Source organism: Salmo salar, chromosome 26 (genome assembly GCF_965601325.2).
Source record: "Salmo salar chromosome 26, fSalSal1, whole genome shotgun sequence".
NCBI classification, from domain to species: Eukaryota; Metazoa; Chordata; class Actinopteri; order Salmoniformes; family Salmonidae; genus Salmo; species Salmo salar.
Window position 1 is genome coordinate 29,556,023 of NC_138316.1, and position 13,425 is coordinate 29,569,447.

The 13,425-nt window shown below is 51.8% G+C and overlaps 1 protein-coding gene across 7 annotated transcripts in view; it reads right to left on the reverse strand.

The window, feature by feature from the left end:
* Positions 1-13,425, reverse strand: part of LOC106587586 (ATP-dependent chromatin remodeler CHD9) — a 127,755-nt gene that overhangs the window by 78,732 nt on the left and 35,598 nt on the right. For 6 of the 7 annotated variants that reach the window (XM_082969598.1, XM_082969599.1, XM_045708563.2 and 3 more), the window contains one exon: positions 8,411-8,859. In XM_082969598.1, the coding sequence (XP_082825724.1) occupies positions 8,411-8,859 (449 nt within the window). Of the gene's footprint in view, positions 1-8,410; positions 8,860-12,198; positions 12,964-13,425 lie in introns of those variants that run through there. The other variant, XM_045708566.2, reaches the window with a different exon arrangement.

A 13,425-nucleotide genomic window follows, 5' to 3' on the forward strand; every position in this document is an offset into this window, starting at 1 on the left:
AGCGACAACAGAAAGCACGAACACAAACTCACCACATAAAATATAGGCCTACAGGTATGTAGCAACGACGACAGAACAGAGGACACAAACATACAAACACAAGCTATGCTACTGTACCAACCCACTCAAAGCAACGAAAACATCCTTTCATATAGACACACTGTAGAACAACAGTCTCCAACATACACACATATAAACAAAGGCAAAAGCCTTGCGAGAGGGATCGGTCATAGTAAAACATCCTCTTCTCTCCTCTGCATTGAGACAACATCCATACAGTGACCATCCCTCCCTATAGCGGACAGAGTCCATGCCTGGTTTTCTAGTGTATGGCCTGGCACTGGGGTGTCAGCCACTCTCTGGTCTCCCTGCTCTGGATAGATCTCCACAGACACTACTGTAAATCAGACACCAGGGGAGGAAGGCTTTGGGACTGTCTCATAGGATCACTAGCACAATCCTACAGGTCAGAGAGGAGACTGAGGAACTCTGGGATGGATCAACCTGTACTGAAGGAAGTTCATTCTTTAGATGCAGGACAGGACTAAACTTGTTTTTCATTTAGCAACATTATGTACAGGCCAAAACACTTAACTATAATGAATTTAGGCTAAGGTATGTAAGAGATGACGCTACATGTTAAAAGAAAGAGTAAGGAGCTTTGATATACTTTGATATTTCAAAATGGCTGGAATGTATGACATAACAAGCTTCATGAAAGAAGCATTGAAACAATAGTGGAAAGACTAGGTTTCAGTTTGTGTTTAGCCTCGTTTCACAAATCAGACCTTTGCTTTACAAATTCTACATTGTGTAAAAATATGTAAGATTACATCATATAAAGTAAGGCTAGGGCATATTACTAACTTAGTGATGTTAGTAATAATCTCAGACATGACAAAGAAATAACACCTTTATAATGAGAATAGGGAAAAGTTCAAATAAATAGGCCTAAGTCAACTTCCAGTGATACAACAAATACTGTGGGTTTAAATGCTAATACTGTAGTTTGTATTCCTTGGTAGATTTTGAAAATGTATGCTCAGTTTGTCCAGCGTGGCATTGGGGTACAGCCAGCAGCATTTTAACCAAAGACTGTTATACTAGCTGTCTTGTCTGTGTTTTCTAAATGTGCAATAAGCATAAAACACAATTATATATAGAACTGTCAACTCAATCTCATTCTGAGAATTAAGGTAGGCCACTTGATTTCAACATCTGAATAAAGTGGACAGGATAACATGCTGTTTAAACAGTTGGAGACAGAAGGGTATGTTCATAACAATTCACTAACACGTGGACTTGAGAGATTGTTGATGAGACCTGTATAAATGTTCTATAGCCTAATGCCTGCTACAGGAAGTTAGTCGTTATTAGTGAATGTGCATTAGTCATGGATCTAGTTAAACTTGTAACAAAAAATAGCATTTTCATAGACAGACTTGAAAGCCAGATCATTGATTATTGCAAAAAAAAGCAGGTTAAACTATTTTCATAAAATAATGAATTTGATTGGGTCTTATGGTTGTGGAAGGCTTACATTTAGCCTAAGTATAACTTCACAAGCCCTGAATTAGATTATTGCTGACTGTTTGAAATGCAGTGTCTTAATTGTACAACAGCGCTTATTTAGAGAAAATATGAGGGTAGGCAACAACACATCCGCCATGCTGACCCTCAACACGGGGCCCCTCAGGGGTGTGTGCTTAGTTCCCTCCTGTTCTCCCTGTTCACACATGACTGTGTGGCCACACACGACTCCAACACCATCATTAAGTTTGCCGATGACACAACTGCTGGCCTGATCACCAACGACGATGAGACAGCCTATAGGGAGGAGGTCAGAGACCTGGCAGTGTGGTGCCAGGACAACAACCTCTCCCTCAACGTGGGCAAGACAAAGGAGCTTATTGTGGACTACAGAAAACTGAAGGCCGAACACCCCCAATCACATCAACGGGGCTGTAGTGGAGTGGGTCGAGAGCTTGAACTTCCTCTGTGTCAACATCTCTAAAGACCTCATAGTCCAAACACACCAACACTGTCATGAAGAGGGCAAGACAAGGCCTCTTCCCTCAGGAGGCTGAAAAGAATTGGCATGGGCCGTCAGATCCTCAAAACGTTCTACAGCTGCACCACTGAGAGTATCTCGACTGGCTGCATCACCTCTTGCCATGGAAACTGCTTGGCATACGACCGCAAAGCACTACATAGGGTAGTGCGAACGGCCCAGTACATCACTGGGGTCGAACTCCCTGCCCAAGAAATTGTCAAAGACCCAGCCACCCCAGTTCTCTTCCCTCTGATACTTCACGGCAAACGGTAGTGGAGCGCTAAGTCTGGGACCAAAACATTCCTGAACAGCTTCTACCCCCAAGCCATAAGAGTGCTAAATAGTTCACCAAAGAGCTACCCGGAATATCTACATTGACCCTCTTTGCACTAGCTCTTTTTGACTCTGTACACACACACTGGACTCTACCCACACACTCACACTGACACTCCAACACATACACATGAACACACACACTTACTCACACAACACGTACACACAGGCACATTGTCGCCACACAAACACTTACCCACTTATCACAGTCACTGCTGCTACTGTCTGTTATCTATCCTGTTGCCTAGTCACTTTAACCCTACCTACATGTACAGATTTACCTCCATTTCCTCATACACCTGCACAGACTCAGTACTGGTACCCCATGTATATAGCCAAGCTATCATTGGTCATTGTGTATTTATTCAATATTATATTAATTTTTTATCCTGCATTGTTAGGAAGAGCCCGTGAGTAAGCATCTCACTGTTAGTCTACACCTGTTGTTTAAAATGTGATTTCATTTTGATTTGATTTGTTGTTTATGTTGGTCAATCAAAGCGGCATGTAGGCTCAATGTGTAGCAAGTGGAGTGAGTTCACTAATGCAACGCAAGATGGAATAAAAATGACAGAATTAAAAGTAGTAGGCTACAGGAGCAACCAATAGCTATGTAGGCTGTTGTTTTATCTGAATGGCGTTGGGGAGAAAGCACAGCATGTGGCCTCAATTAGCCCAGCTAGCTAGCTTCTCTAGGCTACTCCAGTCCAGACCGGCACTGTTATATGGGATGATAAATAACATTGTGGCTGCTACAAGTTAGCTAGTCTTGGCTGTAACCGAGTTGGCGCCTTGATGTCTCTTTCCCTCCGTCTGCTCACTCCCATTTCACAAACACCGCCCCCTCTGTAGCTGCAGCAATAGAGCACCAGCCTCTCTCCCTCGCACAGCAATACTCAGGTTAAAAACTTCAATAAATAAAAATATAATAATAATGAATATCTGACAAAAATTCATGATACTATTCAAATAGTGAAATTATTTCAAACCTCCATCTCTAGTGTTCAACATCAGGCCCAGTGGGTTTCCTGAGTAAGAACCATACAGACCTGGTTCAGCCCAACCCTCCGGACAGATGTCTGTTCTCCCTCATTAACATCTGCACCACTGCAACACACTCTCTCTCTCCCTCTTTTCTTACTATCTCTCACAAACAGAGCAAAATCCATTATCTGTTACTGCCATTTCCACATGCAGCAGCCGAGCTCATATAATCATTAATCATGAAGCAGGGAAGCAGGCAGGGAGACAATATAGTCGCCCATTGTTGTCCTCAGCCCTGCTCGCTTAATGAGAATATGGAACTAGAGTGTCTCTCTCTATCTCTGGTTGGTTCATTTCACAGCTCTGGTGATGACCTGAGTGACAATATACACATTCCTCCTCCCTGCCTCCCAGCTTGCCTGCATGTCTTCCTGCCTCCCAGCTTGCCTGCATGTCTCCCTGCCTCCCAGCTTGCCTGCATGTCTTCCTGCCCCCCAGCTTGCCTGCATGTCTCCCTGCCTCCCAGCTTGCCTGCATGTCTTCCTGCCCCCCAGCTTGCCTGCATGTCTCCCTGCCTCCCAGCTTGCCTGCATGTCTTCCTGCCCCCCAGCTTGCCTGCATGTCTCCCTGCCCCCCAGCTTGCCAGCATGTCTCCCTGCCTCCCAGCTTGCCTGCATGTCTCCCTGCCTCCCAGCTTGCCTGCATGTCTTCCTGCCCCCCAGCTTGCCTGCATGTCTCCCTGCCTCCCAGCTTGCCTGCATGTCTTCCTGCCCCCCAGCTTGCCTGCATGTCTCCCTGCCTCCCAGCTTGCCTGCATGTCTCCCTGCCTCCCAGCTTGCCTGCATGTCTCCCTGCCTCCCAGCATGTCTCCCTGCCTCCCAGCTTGCCTGCATGTCTCCCTGCCCCCCAGCTTGCCTGCATGTCTCCCTGCCCCCCAGCTTGCCTGCATGTCTCCCTGCCTCCCAGCATGTCTCCCTGCCTCCCAGCTTGCCTGCATGTCTCCCTGCCCCCCAGCTTGCCTGCATGTCTCCCTGCCTCCCAGCTTGCCTGCATGTCTCCCTGCCTCCCAGCTTGCCTGCATGTCTCCCTGCCTCCCAGCTTGCCTGCATGTCTCCCTGCCCCCCAGCTTGCCTGCATGTCTCCCTGCCCCCCAGCTTGCCTGCATGTCTCCCTGCCCCCCAGCTTGCCTGCATGTCTCCCTGCCTCCCAGCTTGCCTGCATGTCTTCCTGCCCCCCAGCTTGCCTACATGTCTCCCTGCCTCCCAGCTTGCCTGCATGTCTCCCTGCCCCCCAGCTTGCCTGCATGTCTCCCTGCCTCCCAGCTTGCCTGCATGTCTCCCTGCCCCCCAGCTTGCCTGCATGTCTCCCTGCCTCCCAGCTTGCCTGCATGTCTCCCTGCCCCCCAGCTTGCCTGCATGTCTCCCTGCCTCCCAGCTTGCCTGCATGTCTCCCTGCCTCCCAGCATGTCTCCCTGCCCCCCAGCTTGCCTGCATGTCTCCCTGCCTCCCAGCATGTCTTCCTGCCTCCCAGCTTGCCTGCATGTCTCCCTGCCCCCCAGCTTGCCTGCATGTCTCCCTGCCTCCCAGCATGTCTTCCTGCCTCCCAGCTTGCCAGCATGTCTCCCTGCCCCCCAGCTTGCCTGCATGTCTCCCTGCCTCCCAGCATGTCTTCCTGCCTCCCAGCTTGCCTGCATGTCTCCCTGCCCCCCAGCTTGCCTGCATGTCTCCCTGCCCCCCAGCTTGCCTGCATGTCTCCCTGCCTCCCAGCATGTCTCCCTGCCTCTCAGCTTGCCTGCATGTCTTCCTGCCCCCCAGCTTGCCTGCATGTCTCCCTGCCTCCCAGCTTGCCTGCATGTCCCCCTGCCCCCCAGCTTGCCTGCATGTCTCCCTGCCTCCCAGCTTGCCTGCATGTCTCCCTGCCTCCCAGCATGTCTTCCTGCCCCCCAGCTTGCCAGCATGTCTCCCTGCCCCCCAGCTTGCCTGCATGTCTCCCTGCCTCCCAGCTTGCCTGCATGTCTTCCTGCCTCCCAGCTTGCCTGCATGTCTCCCTGCCTCCCAGCTTGCCTGCATGTCTCCCTGCCTCCCAGCTTGCCTGCATGTCTCCCTGCCTCCCAGCTTGCCTGCATGTCTTCCTGCCCCCCAGCTTGCCTGCATGTCTCCCTGCCTCCCAGCTTGCCTGCATGTCTCCCTGCCTCCCAGCTTGCCTGCATGTCTTCCTGCCCCCCAGCTTGCCTGCATGTCTTCCTGCCCCCCAGCTTGCCAGCATGTCTCCCTGCCTCCCAGCTTGCCTGCATGTCTCCCTGCCCCCCAGCTTGCCTGCATGTCTCCCTGCCTCCCAGCTTGCCTGCATGTCCCCCTGCCCCCCAGCTTGCCTGCATGTCTCCCTGCCTCCCAGCTTGCCTGCATGTCTCCCTGCCTCCCAGCATGTCTTCCTGCCCCCCAGCTTGCCAGCATGTCTCCCTGCCCCCCAGCTTGCCTGCATGTCTCCCTGCCCCCCAGCTTGCCTGCATGTCTCCCTGCCTCCCAGCTTGCCTGCATGTCTCCCTGCCCCCCAGCTTGCCTGCATGTCTCCCTGCCTCCCAGCTTGCCTGCATGTCCCCCTGCCCCCCAGCTTGCCTGCATGTCTCCCTGCCTCCCAGCTTGCCTGCATGTCTCCCTGCCTCCCAGCATGTCTCCCTGCCTCCCAGCTTGCCAGCATGTCTCCCTGCCCCCCAGCTTGCCTGCATGTCTCCCTGCCCCCCAGCTTGCCTGCATGTCTCCCTGCCTCCCAGCTTGCCTGCATGTCTCCCTGCCTCCCAGCTTGCCTGCATGTCTCCCTGCCTCCCAGCTTGCCTGCATGTCTCCCTGCCTCCCAGCTTGCCTGCATGTCTTCCTGCCCCCCAGCTTGCCTGCATGTCTCCCTGCCTCCCAGCTTGCCTGCATGTCTCCCTGCCTCCCAGCTTGCCTGCATGTCTCCCTGCCCCCCAGCTTGCCTGCATGTCTTCCTGCCCCCCAGCTTGCCAGCATGTCTCCCTGCCTCCCAGCTTGCCTGCATGTCTCCCTGCCTCCCAGCTTGCCTGCATGTCTTCCTGCCCCCCAGCTTGCCAGCATGTCTCCCTGCCTCCCAGCTTGCCTGCATGTCTCCCTGCCTCCCAGCTTGCCTGCATGTCTTCCTGCCCCCCAGCTTGCCTGCATGTCTTCCTGCCCCCCAGCTTGCCAGCATGTCTCCCTGCCTCCCAGCTTGCCTGCACTGTCTCCCTGCCTCCCAGCTTGACTGCATGTCTTCCTGCCCCCCAGCCTTCGCCTGCCATGTCTCCCTGCCTCCCAGCTTGCCTGCATGTCTCCCTGCCTCCCAGCTTGCCTGCATGTCTTCCTGCCTCCCAGCTTGCCAGCATGTCTCCCTGCCTCCCAGCTTGCCTGCATGTCTCCCTGCCTCCCAGCTTGCCTGCATGTCTCCCTGCCTCCCAGCATGTCTCCCTGCCTCCCAGCTTGCCTGCATGTCTCCCTGCCCCCCAGCTTGCCTGCATGTCTCCCTGCCCCCCAGCTTGCCTGCATGTCTCCCTGCCTCCCAGCATGTCTCCCTGCCTCCCAGCTTGCCTGCATGTCTCCCTGCCTCCCAGCTTGCCTGCATGTCTCCCTGCCTCCCAGCATGTCTCCCTGCCCCCCAGCTTGCCTGCATGTCTCCCTGCCTCCCAGCTTGCCTGCATGTCTCCCTGCCTCCCAGCTTGCCTGCATGTCTCCCTGCCTCCCAGCTTGCCAGCATGTCTCCCTGCCTCCCAGCATGTCTCCCTGCCTCCCAGCTTGCCTGCATGTCTCCCTGCCTCCCAGCTTGCCTGCATGTCTCCCTGCCCCCCAGCTTGCCTGCATGTCTCCCTGCCCCCCAGCTTGCCAGCATGTCTCCCTGCCTCCCAGCTTGCCTGCATGTCTCCCTGCCCCCCAGCTTGCCTGCATGTCTCCCTGCCCCCCAGCTTGCCTGCATGTCTCCCTGCCTCCCAGCTTGCCTGCACGTCTTCCTTCCTCTCAGCTTGCCTACACGTGTTCCTGCCTCCAAGATTGAATGCTGTCTTTCTGCCTCCCAGCCAGTCAGCTTGCCAGTCTTCCTGACTCCCAGCCTGCCTGCCTTCTTCCTGTCTCCAAGCCTGGCTGCCTGTCTTTCTGCCTCCCAGCCAGTCAGCTTGCCAGTCTTCCTGACTCCCAGCCTGCCTGCCTTCTTCCTGTCTCCAAGCCTGGCTGCCTGTCTTTATGCCTCCCAGCCAGTCAGCTTGCCAGTCTTCCTGACTCCCAGCCTGCCTGCCTTCTTCCTGTCTCCAAGCCTGGCTGCCTGTCTTTATGCCTCCCAGCCAGTCAGCTTGCCAGTCTTCCTGACTCCCAGCCTGCCTGCCTTCTTCCTGTCTCCAAGCCTGGCTGCCTGTCTTTATGCCTCCCAGCCAGTCAGCTTGCCAGTCTTCCTGACTCCCAGCCTGCCTGCCTTCTTCCTGTCTCCAAGCCTGGCTGCCTGTCTTTCTCCGCCTCAGATATTACATGAGCTCACACTGGGTGTGGCTTAGAGTATAACAACACAGTTTCATTGTACAGGGGGAAGGGAACTGCATACAGTATATACTAAATCCCTATATCCACTAGTCTCTGTCATAACCTAGCTGTCCTATTTTCAGCAAGCTAGCCTAAATGCTAACGGCAGCCATTGTTGCTCCTTCCTGTCTGTCTGTGTCATGAATTTTAAAATGAACTTTGAGCTGCCATCATGGCAGCTACTATTTTACGAGCAGCTATGTCTGTCACAAGCTAGCAGCTGCTAGCAGCTAGTCAACTAGCTATTCTATTGTGCTCCAGAAATGAATGGGCACTAAGGAAGCCAAGCCGTAAAGGAGAATAGACAGTGTGACACAACTTGCGTTAGACAGGATGCAGAGCAAAAACAAAATGGTAGATTTAATGTGGAAGGCCACTGAAATTACTTTTCAAAACAAATACAACACCGTGGCCCTATATCATGCCATACAGCTGTGGTGTTATAAGGGCATAGTGAGGCATATGAGAACAAGGTCAGTGAGACACCTACCCGATCTTGGCCTTCTGTTTGGGCTTGGACGAGGACACAATGCGGGCCTTCTTGGAGGCCTTGGTCCTGGTCTTGTTGCCTCGGTCCCTCTCCCTGTCTCTGTCTCTGTCCCTCTCCCTCTCTCTCCTGTGGGCCGAGGAGCTCCCAGAGGGGAAGCTCTCTGGACTCATAACCCTGGGGATGTTCTTCTCTCCTCTCTCCCGGGCCTTAGCAATGGCCTCATGGATGATCCTGTTAGCCTTCTGCTGCTTGTCCTCCCCAGCCTCCTCCATCAGTTGCTGCTGCTGCTGCTCCCTCTGCTCCTTCACCAGCCTCCGCTGGGCCCGCTTCTCCAACGACGAGCTGTAGGAGGACGAAGACGAGGAGGATGAGCTGCTCTTCATCGGGGGGCTGAGGACCCGCGCTGCTGTGTGGCTGTTGGGACCATTAGCATTCTTGTTCTTGGGAGGCTGGAGAGAAGAGGAGAGAGAGGAGGGGGGATATTAATCAGACTGAGGGAACACATATACCAACATGATGATGTCATTGTAACATACATACATCTGCATTAATAGCAAGACTGGAAAGAGCTGTGTATTACAAAGGACTCTCGGTCTGATCTTAATGTCATTTCCTGCGAAGTGGATGATCTTGTGGTCGTTAACACACACACACCTTAATCCCCCCACACACACACTAATCCCCCCCACTATGCTCATGTTCTCATGTAGTCAAACCAAACCTACATTCCTGAATCTCAGACTGAATAGTTAGATCATTTATCTCCTAGTTCTCACATTCCCCTTCAGTTAACCCTCCACAGCCTCTCACACATCATCTTCCCCTCAGTTAACCCTCCACAGCCTCTCACACATCATCTTCCCCCTCAGTTAACCCTCCACAGCCTCTCACACATCATCTTCCCCCTCAGTTAACCCTCCACAGCCTCTCACACATCATCTTCCCCCTCAGTTAACCCTCCACAGCCTCTCACACATCATCTTCCCCCTCAGTTAACCCTCCACAGCCTCTCACACATCATCTTCCCCCTCAGTTAACCCTCCATAGCCTCTCGCACATCATCTTCCCCCTCAGTTAACCCTCCACAGCCTCTCTCACACATCATCTTCCCCTTCAGTTAACCCTCCACAGCCTCTCACACATCATCTTCCCCTTCAGTTAACCCTCCATAGCCTCTCACACATCATCTTCCCCTTCAGTTAACCCTCCACAGCCTCTCACACGTCATCTTCCCCTTCAGTTAACCCTCCACAGTCTCTCTCACACATCATCTTCCCCCTCAGTTAACCCTCCACAGCCTCTCACACATCATCTTCCCCTTCAGTTAACCCTCCACAGCCTCTCACACATCATCTTCCCCTTCAGTTAACCCTCCACAGCCTCTCACACATCATCTTCCCCCTCAGTTAACCCTCCACAGCCTCACACATCATCTTCCCCCTCAGTTAACCCTCCACAGCCTCCCTCACACATCATCTTCCCCCTCAGTTAACCCTCCACAGCCTCTCTCACACATCATCTTCCCCTTCAGTTAACCCTCCACAGCCTCTCACACATCATCTTCCCCTTCAGTTAACCCTCCACAGCCTCTCACACATCATCCCCCTCAGTTAACCCTCCACAGCCTCTCACACATCATCTTTCCCCTCAGTTAACCCTCCACAGCCTCTCACACATCATCTTCCCCCTCAGTTAACCCTCCATAGCCTCTCACACATCATCTTCCCCCTCAGTTAACCCTCCACAGCCTCTCACACATCATCTTCCCCCTCAGTTAACCCTCCACAGCCTCTCACACATCATCTTCCCCCTCAGGAACAGAAGTGTGAAATGTACCATATCAGCTTTGCTGCCTGGAATGAGAGTCAAGTCACCCAGGCAGGCTCAATAAGGAAATGTTGTAAACACAAAGGAATGGGATTACAAAAGTGAACCAGCGAAGCTCTGAAAAACCCCATGTGCATAACAATCAAGCTGTATACTTACACTGCTGCTTAGTGACGTGGGGAGAGAGAGACAGACAGAGAAAGACTAGAAATGAAGCAACATGCTATGAGCTATGTGTAGTTTGTAGTCTTAGCCTTTAGCAGTAGCTGACAGAGGAGAGACATACTCAGAAATCAGCCTTCTCAGGAAGCTTAACTCATCATTTCCAAGAAATGGCAGATGAGGAAAAGTACGCATTTTCATTGCACTCTAAGGCCGTATGATATGAATGTGATTGTCGAAAGGGAAGTTACACTGATCGATCTAGAAAACAGAACACTAAAAACAACAGCCAGCTGGTCTAGAAAACACACACAGCAGAAGTCACAACACTGTTAGCTAGTTGGTTGTACCTCTCTTATTAGGCCCTCTAAGCCTTGATAATGGTATAGCCTTGACATAGGCTTAGCATAGCCTTGATAGCCTTTTAAAGACTTAAACAACCAGTCAATAGAATATCCCATTCTGCTGCTGTGTCTCTACCCCACTACCTCACAGACATGCTAAAAGTGTTGCTCTCTGAACTTTCTACTAGCCACACATTTTTCCCCTCTAGTCACATAGATTGCAGCAGCACAAAGTTTCATTAAGACAGGCAGAAAGAAACAGAGAGAGGCAGGACCGGCACACTGACATTCAGCCAAACTAGAATAAATAATACAGACAAGGCTGATACGTGATAAAATGGGAATAAAACATGGGCTGAGTTTTATTCCCTTCGGGTGGGCCCAGAGCCTATAAATGGATGAGCTAATCTCTACGTGTTGCAGTCAGAGTGGATGGCTACATGACCCGAGGCCGAGCCACAGCACGGCACAGCCAGTTGCTTTCCTGACTGCTAAATAAAGAGAATTATCTTGAACTGCCACAAACAAAGCGGGGGGAGGGGAGAAATAAATGACAGTTCATTTGGAAGATAAACAAGAGCTGTAGCTACAGAATTTTAGGTTTAACGTGTGCTGTGATGCCCAGGAAATCATTGCCCAGAACTGAAATATTCTCATTATTCAAGTCCAAGGTAAAAAAAGAAGGGGAGGAAAGAGAAAGTCAAGGTAAAGAACAGGGAAGAGAGGGAAGGAGCAAAGGGGAGAGAGGGCAGAGGGCGGCAATGAGAGCAGGAATGAGAGTTTGTATGAAAAGTGAGTGAGAAAGGGAGAGAGAAGAAAAATGCACCAAAACCAAGTGTTCTGCAGCTGTGTAATACGACTATAAATAACTGAAATTACAGGCTGCCAGCACTGCAGTGATTTCAATCTCTCTCTCTGCCACCACACGCTCCCATGAAAACACTTTGCACTATTACAGTAAGGAGAGACTACAGAGAGATAGAGATAGCCAGGACATTTGGGCCAGTTAGTCCGCTCACTCACTAACCCCTTACTTCCCTCAGTCCCTCATGCAGTGCTGTGTGACTGATGTACTCATCTTATGTGACACACACACACACACACACACACACACACACACACACACACACACACACACACACACACACACACACACGTCGCCTTTTGCATCGAACCAGAGATGGGAAGGAATCTATGGAGGAGGGGGTGTGGGAGATGAGAGAAAACGAGGAACAAAGTGAAAGGAGGGGGGTAGTGAAGGGAGAGCATAGCTAGCACAGCTAAGCAAATTAGTATGGGAAAGAGCAGCAACAAGGAGTTCAAGATGGCGACAGTGGAGCTGCATCAGGCAGGCAGCATGAGCCAGTAGCAGAGGAGGTTGTTCAGTTGTTCAGTTCCTGTCGTCCGGCCCCTCCTCCCTCCTCCCTCCCCTCTCTCTCTGTGCAGCTCACTTACCCTTCCTCTTGGCCTCTTCACTGTAGACATGTTTTTTTCTATTTTTTTTTGTTCTTCCTCCCCCTCTCTCTCCAACCACCTAACAAAAGCCTTGCCCTTTTGCCGGGTTTTTTCTCTCTCTCTCTCGCTCACTCTCTCTTTCGTTCGTTCGATGGTCTGTCTTGCTTGAGCTGCGTGTCCACCCCCTCCCCCCTCCACAGGCAGCGTACAGGCGGGGGCGGTGGAGCCTCCTCTCCTTCACCTCCTCTCCTCTCCTCCCCTAGCGGGCAGGGCTCAGGCTCAGTAGGAGTGCATGGGGCTGGGCTGTTAGATCACTGGGAGAGCTGGGAGCAGGGCTGGTTGCGCCAGAAGAGGTGCGAGGCAGTGGCAGTCCAGGAAGCTCGTCTCATTCTGCTGCTACTGCGTGCTTCAGCTCCGTCCGGCTCAGGCGGGTCGTGGTGTGAGTGTCAGCGTCGCTCTCTCGCTCTACCCTCCTCTCTTCCCTCCCTTCTCATTGATTCCCCTCCGCTAGCAATCGCGTGCTCTCTCCGTCCGCTCGCTCTACCTCTCTCTACTCGTTCCTTTTTCTTGCTCTCTTCGTTCGTGCCTCTTTCACTTACATCCCAGGGTAAGGTAGGCTACTCCTTTGTACACAAAAAGGGTTTTGTGCTTGCTTGCTTGGTTGTTTTCCTTTTTCCACTAGTTTTCCCCTCCTCTTCCCTCTCTGCCCTCCCTCTCCCGTGCTGGGGTGTGTATGGCGAGGAGCTGGAGTCTCCAGCAGCAGAGCGGTGGAAAATGAAAGCAGCACAAAGCAGCAAAATGCATCAGCATGAATATTAGAGATGTCGTTAAAATCCAGACTCGTTCTCTCTCTCTCTCTCACTCACTCTCTCTTTGTGAGGAAGTAGGCCAGCAGATGGTGCTAGCAGTTATTACATTAACTTTCACAACTTAACCCCAAAAGCACTGAATTTCTACACAAGCACAGAGATTAACATAAATGGAATGCAATGTGTTGCACATTGCTCTATACATAAAACCGTATACACAAAAAACTGAGTGACATCATTTTATGTTGTACAGAATCATAACATGAAAATCCACTATGAGAAAAAACGAAACAATACACTATTAAACAACCAAACAGCAAACAACCAACGTGAGCAAAACCATGAAACCATGAGGCTAAAAAGCCACAGTACTGTCCCTAGTACAGCACACTAACACACTGAGAGCTCCCTCCCAGAG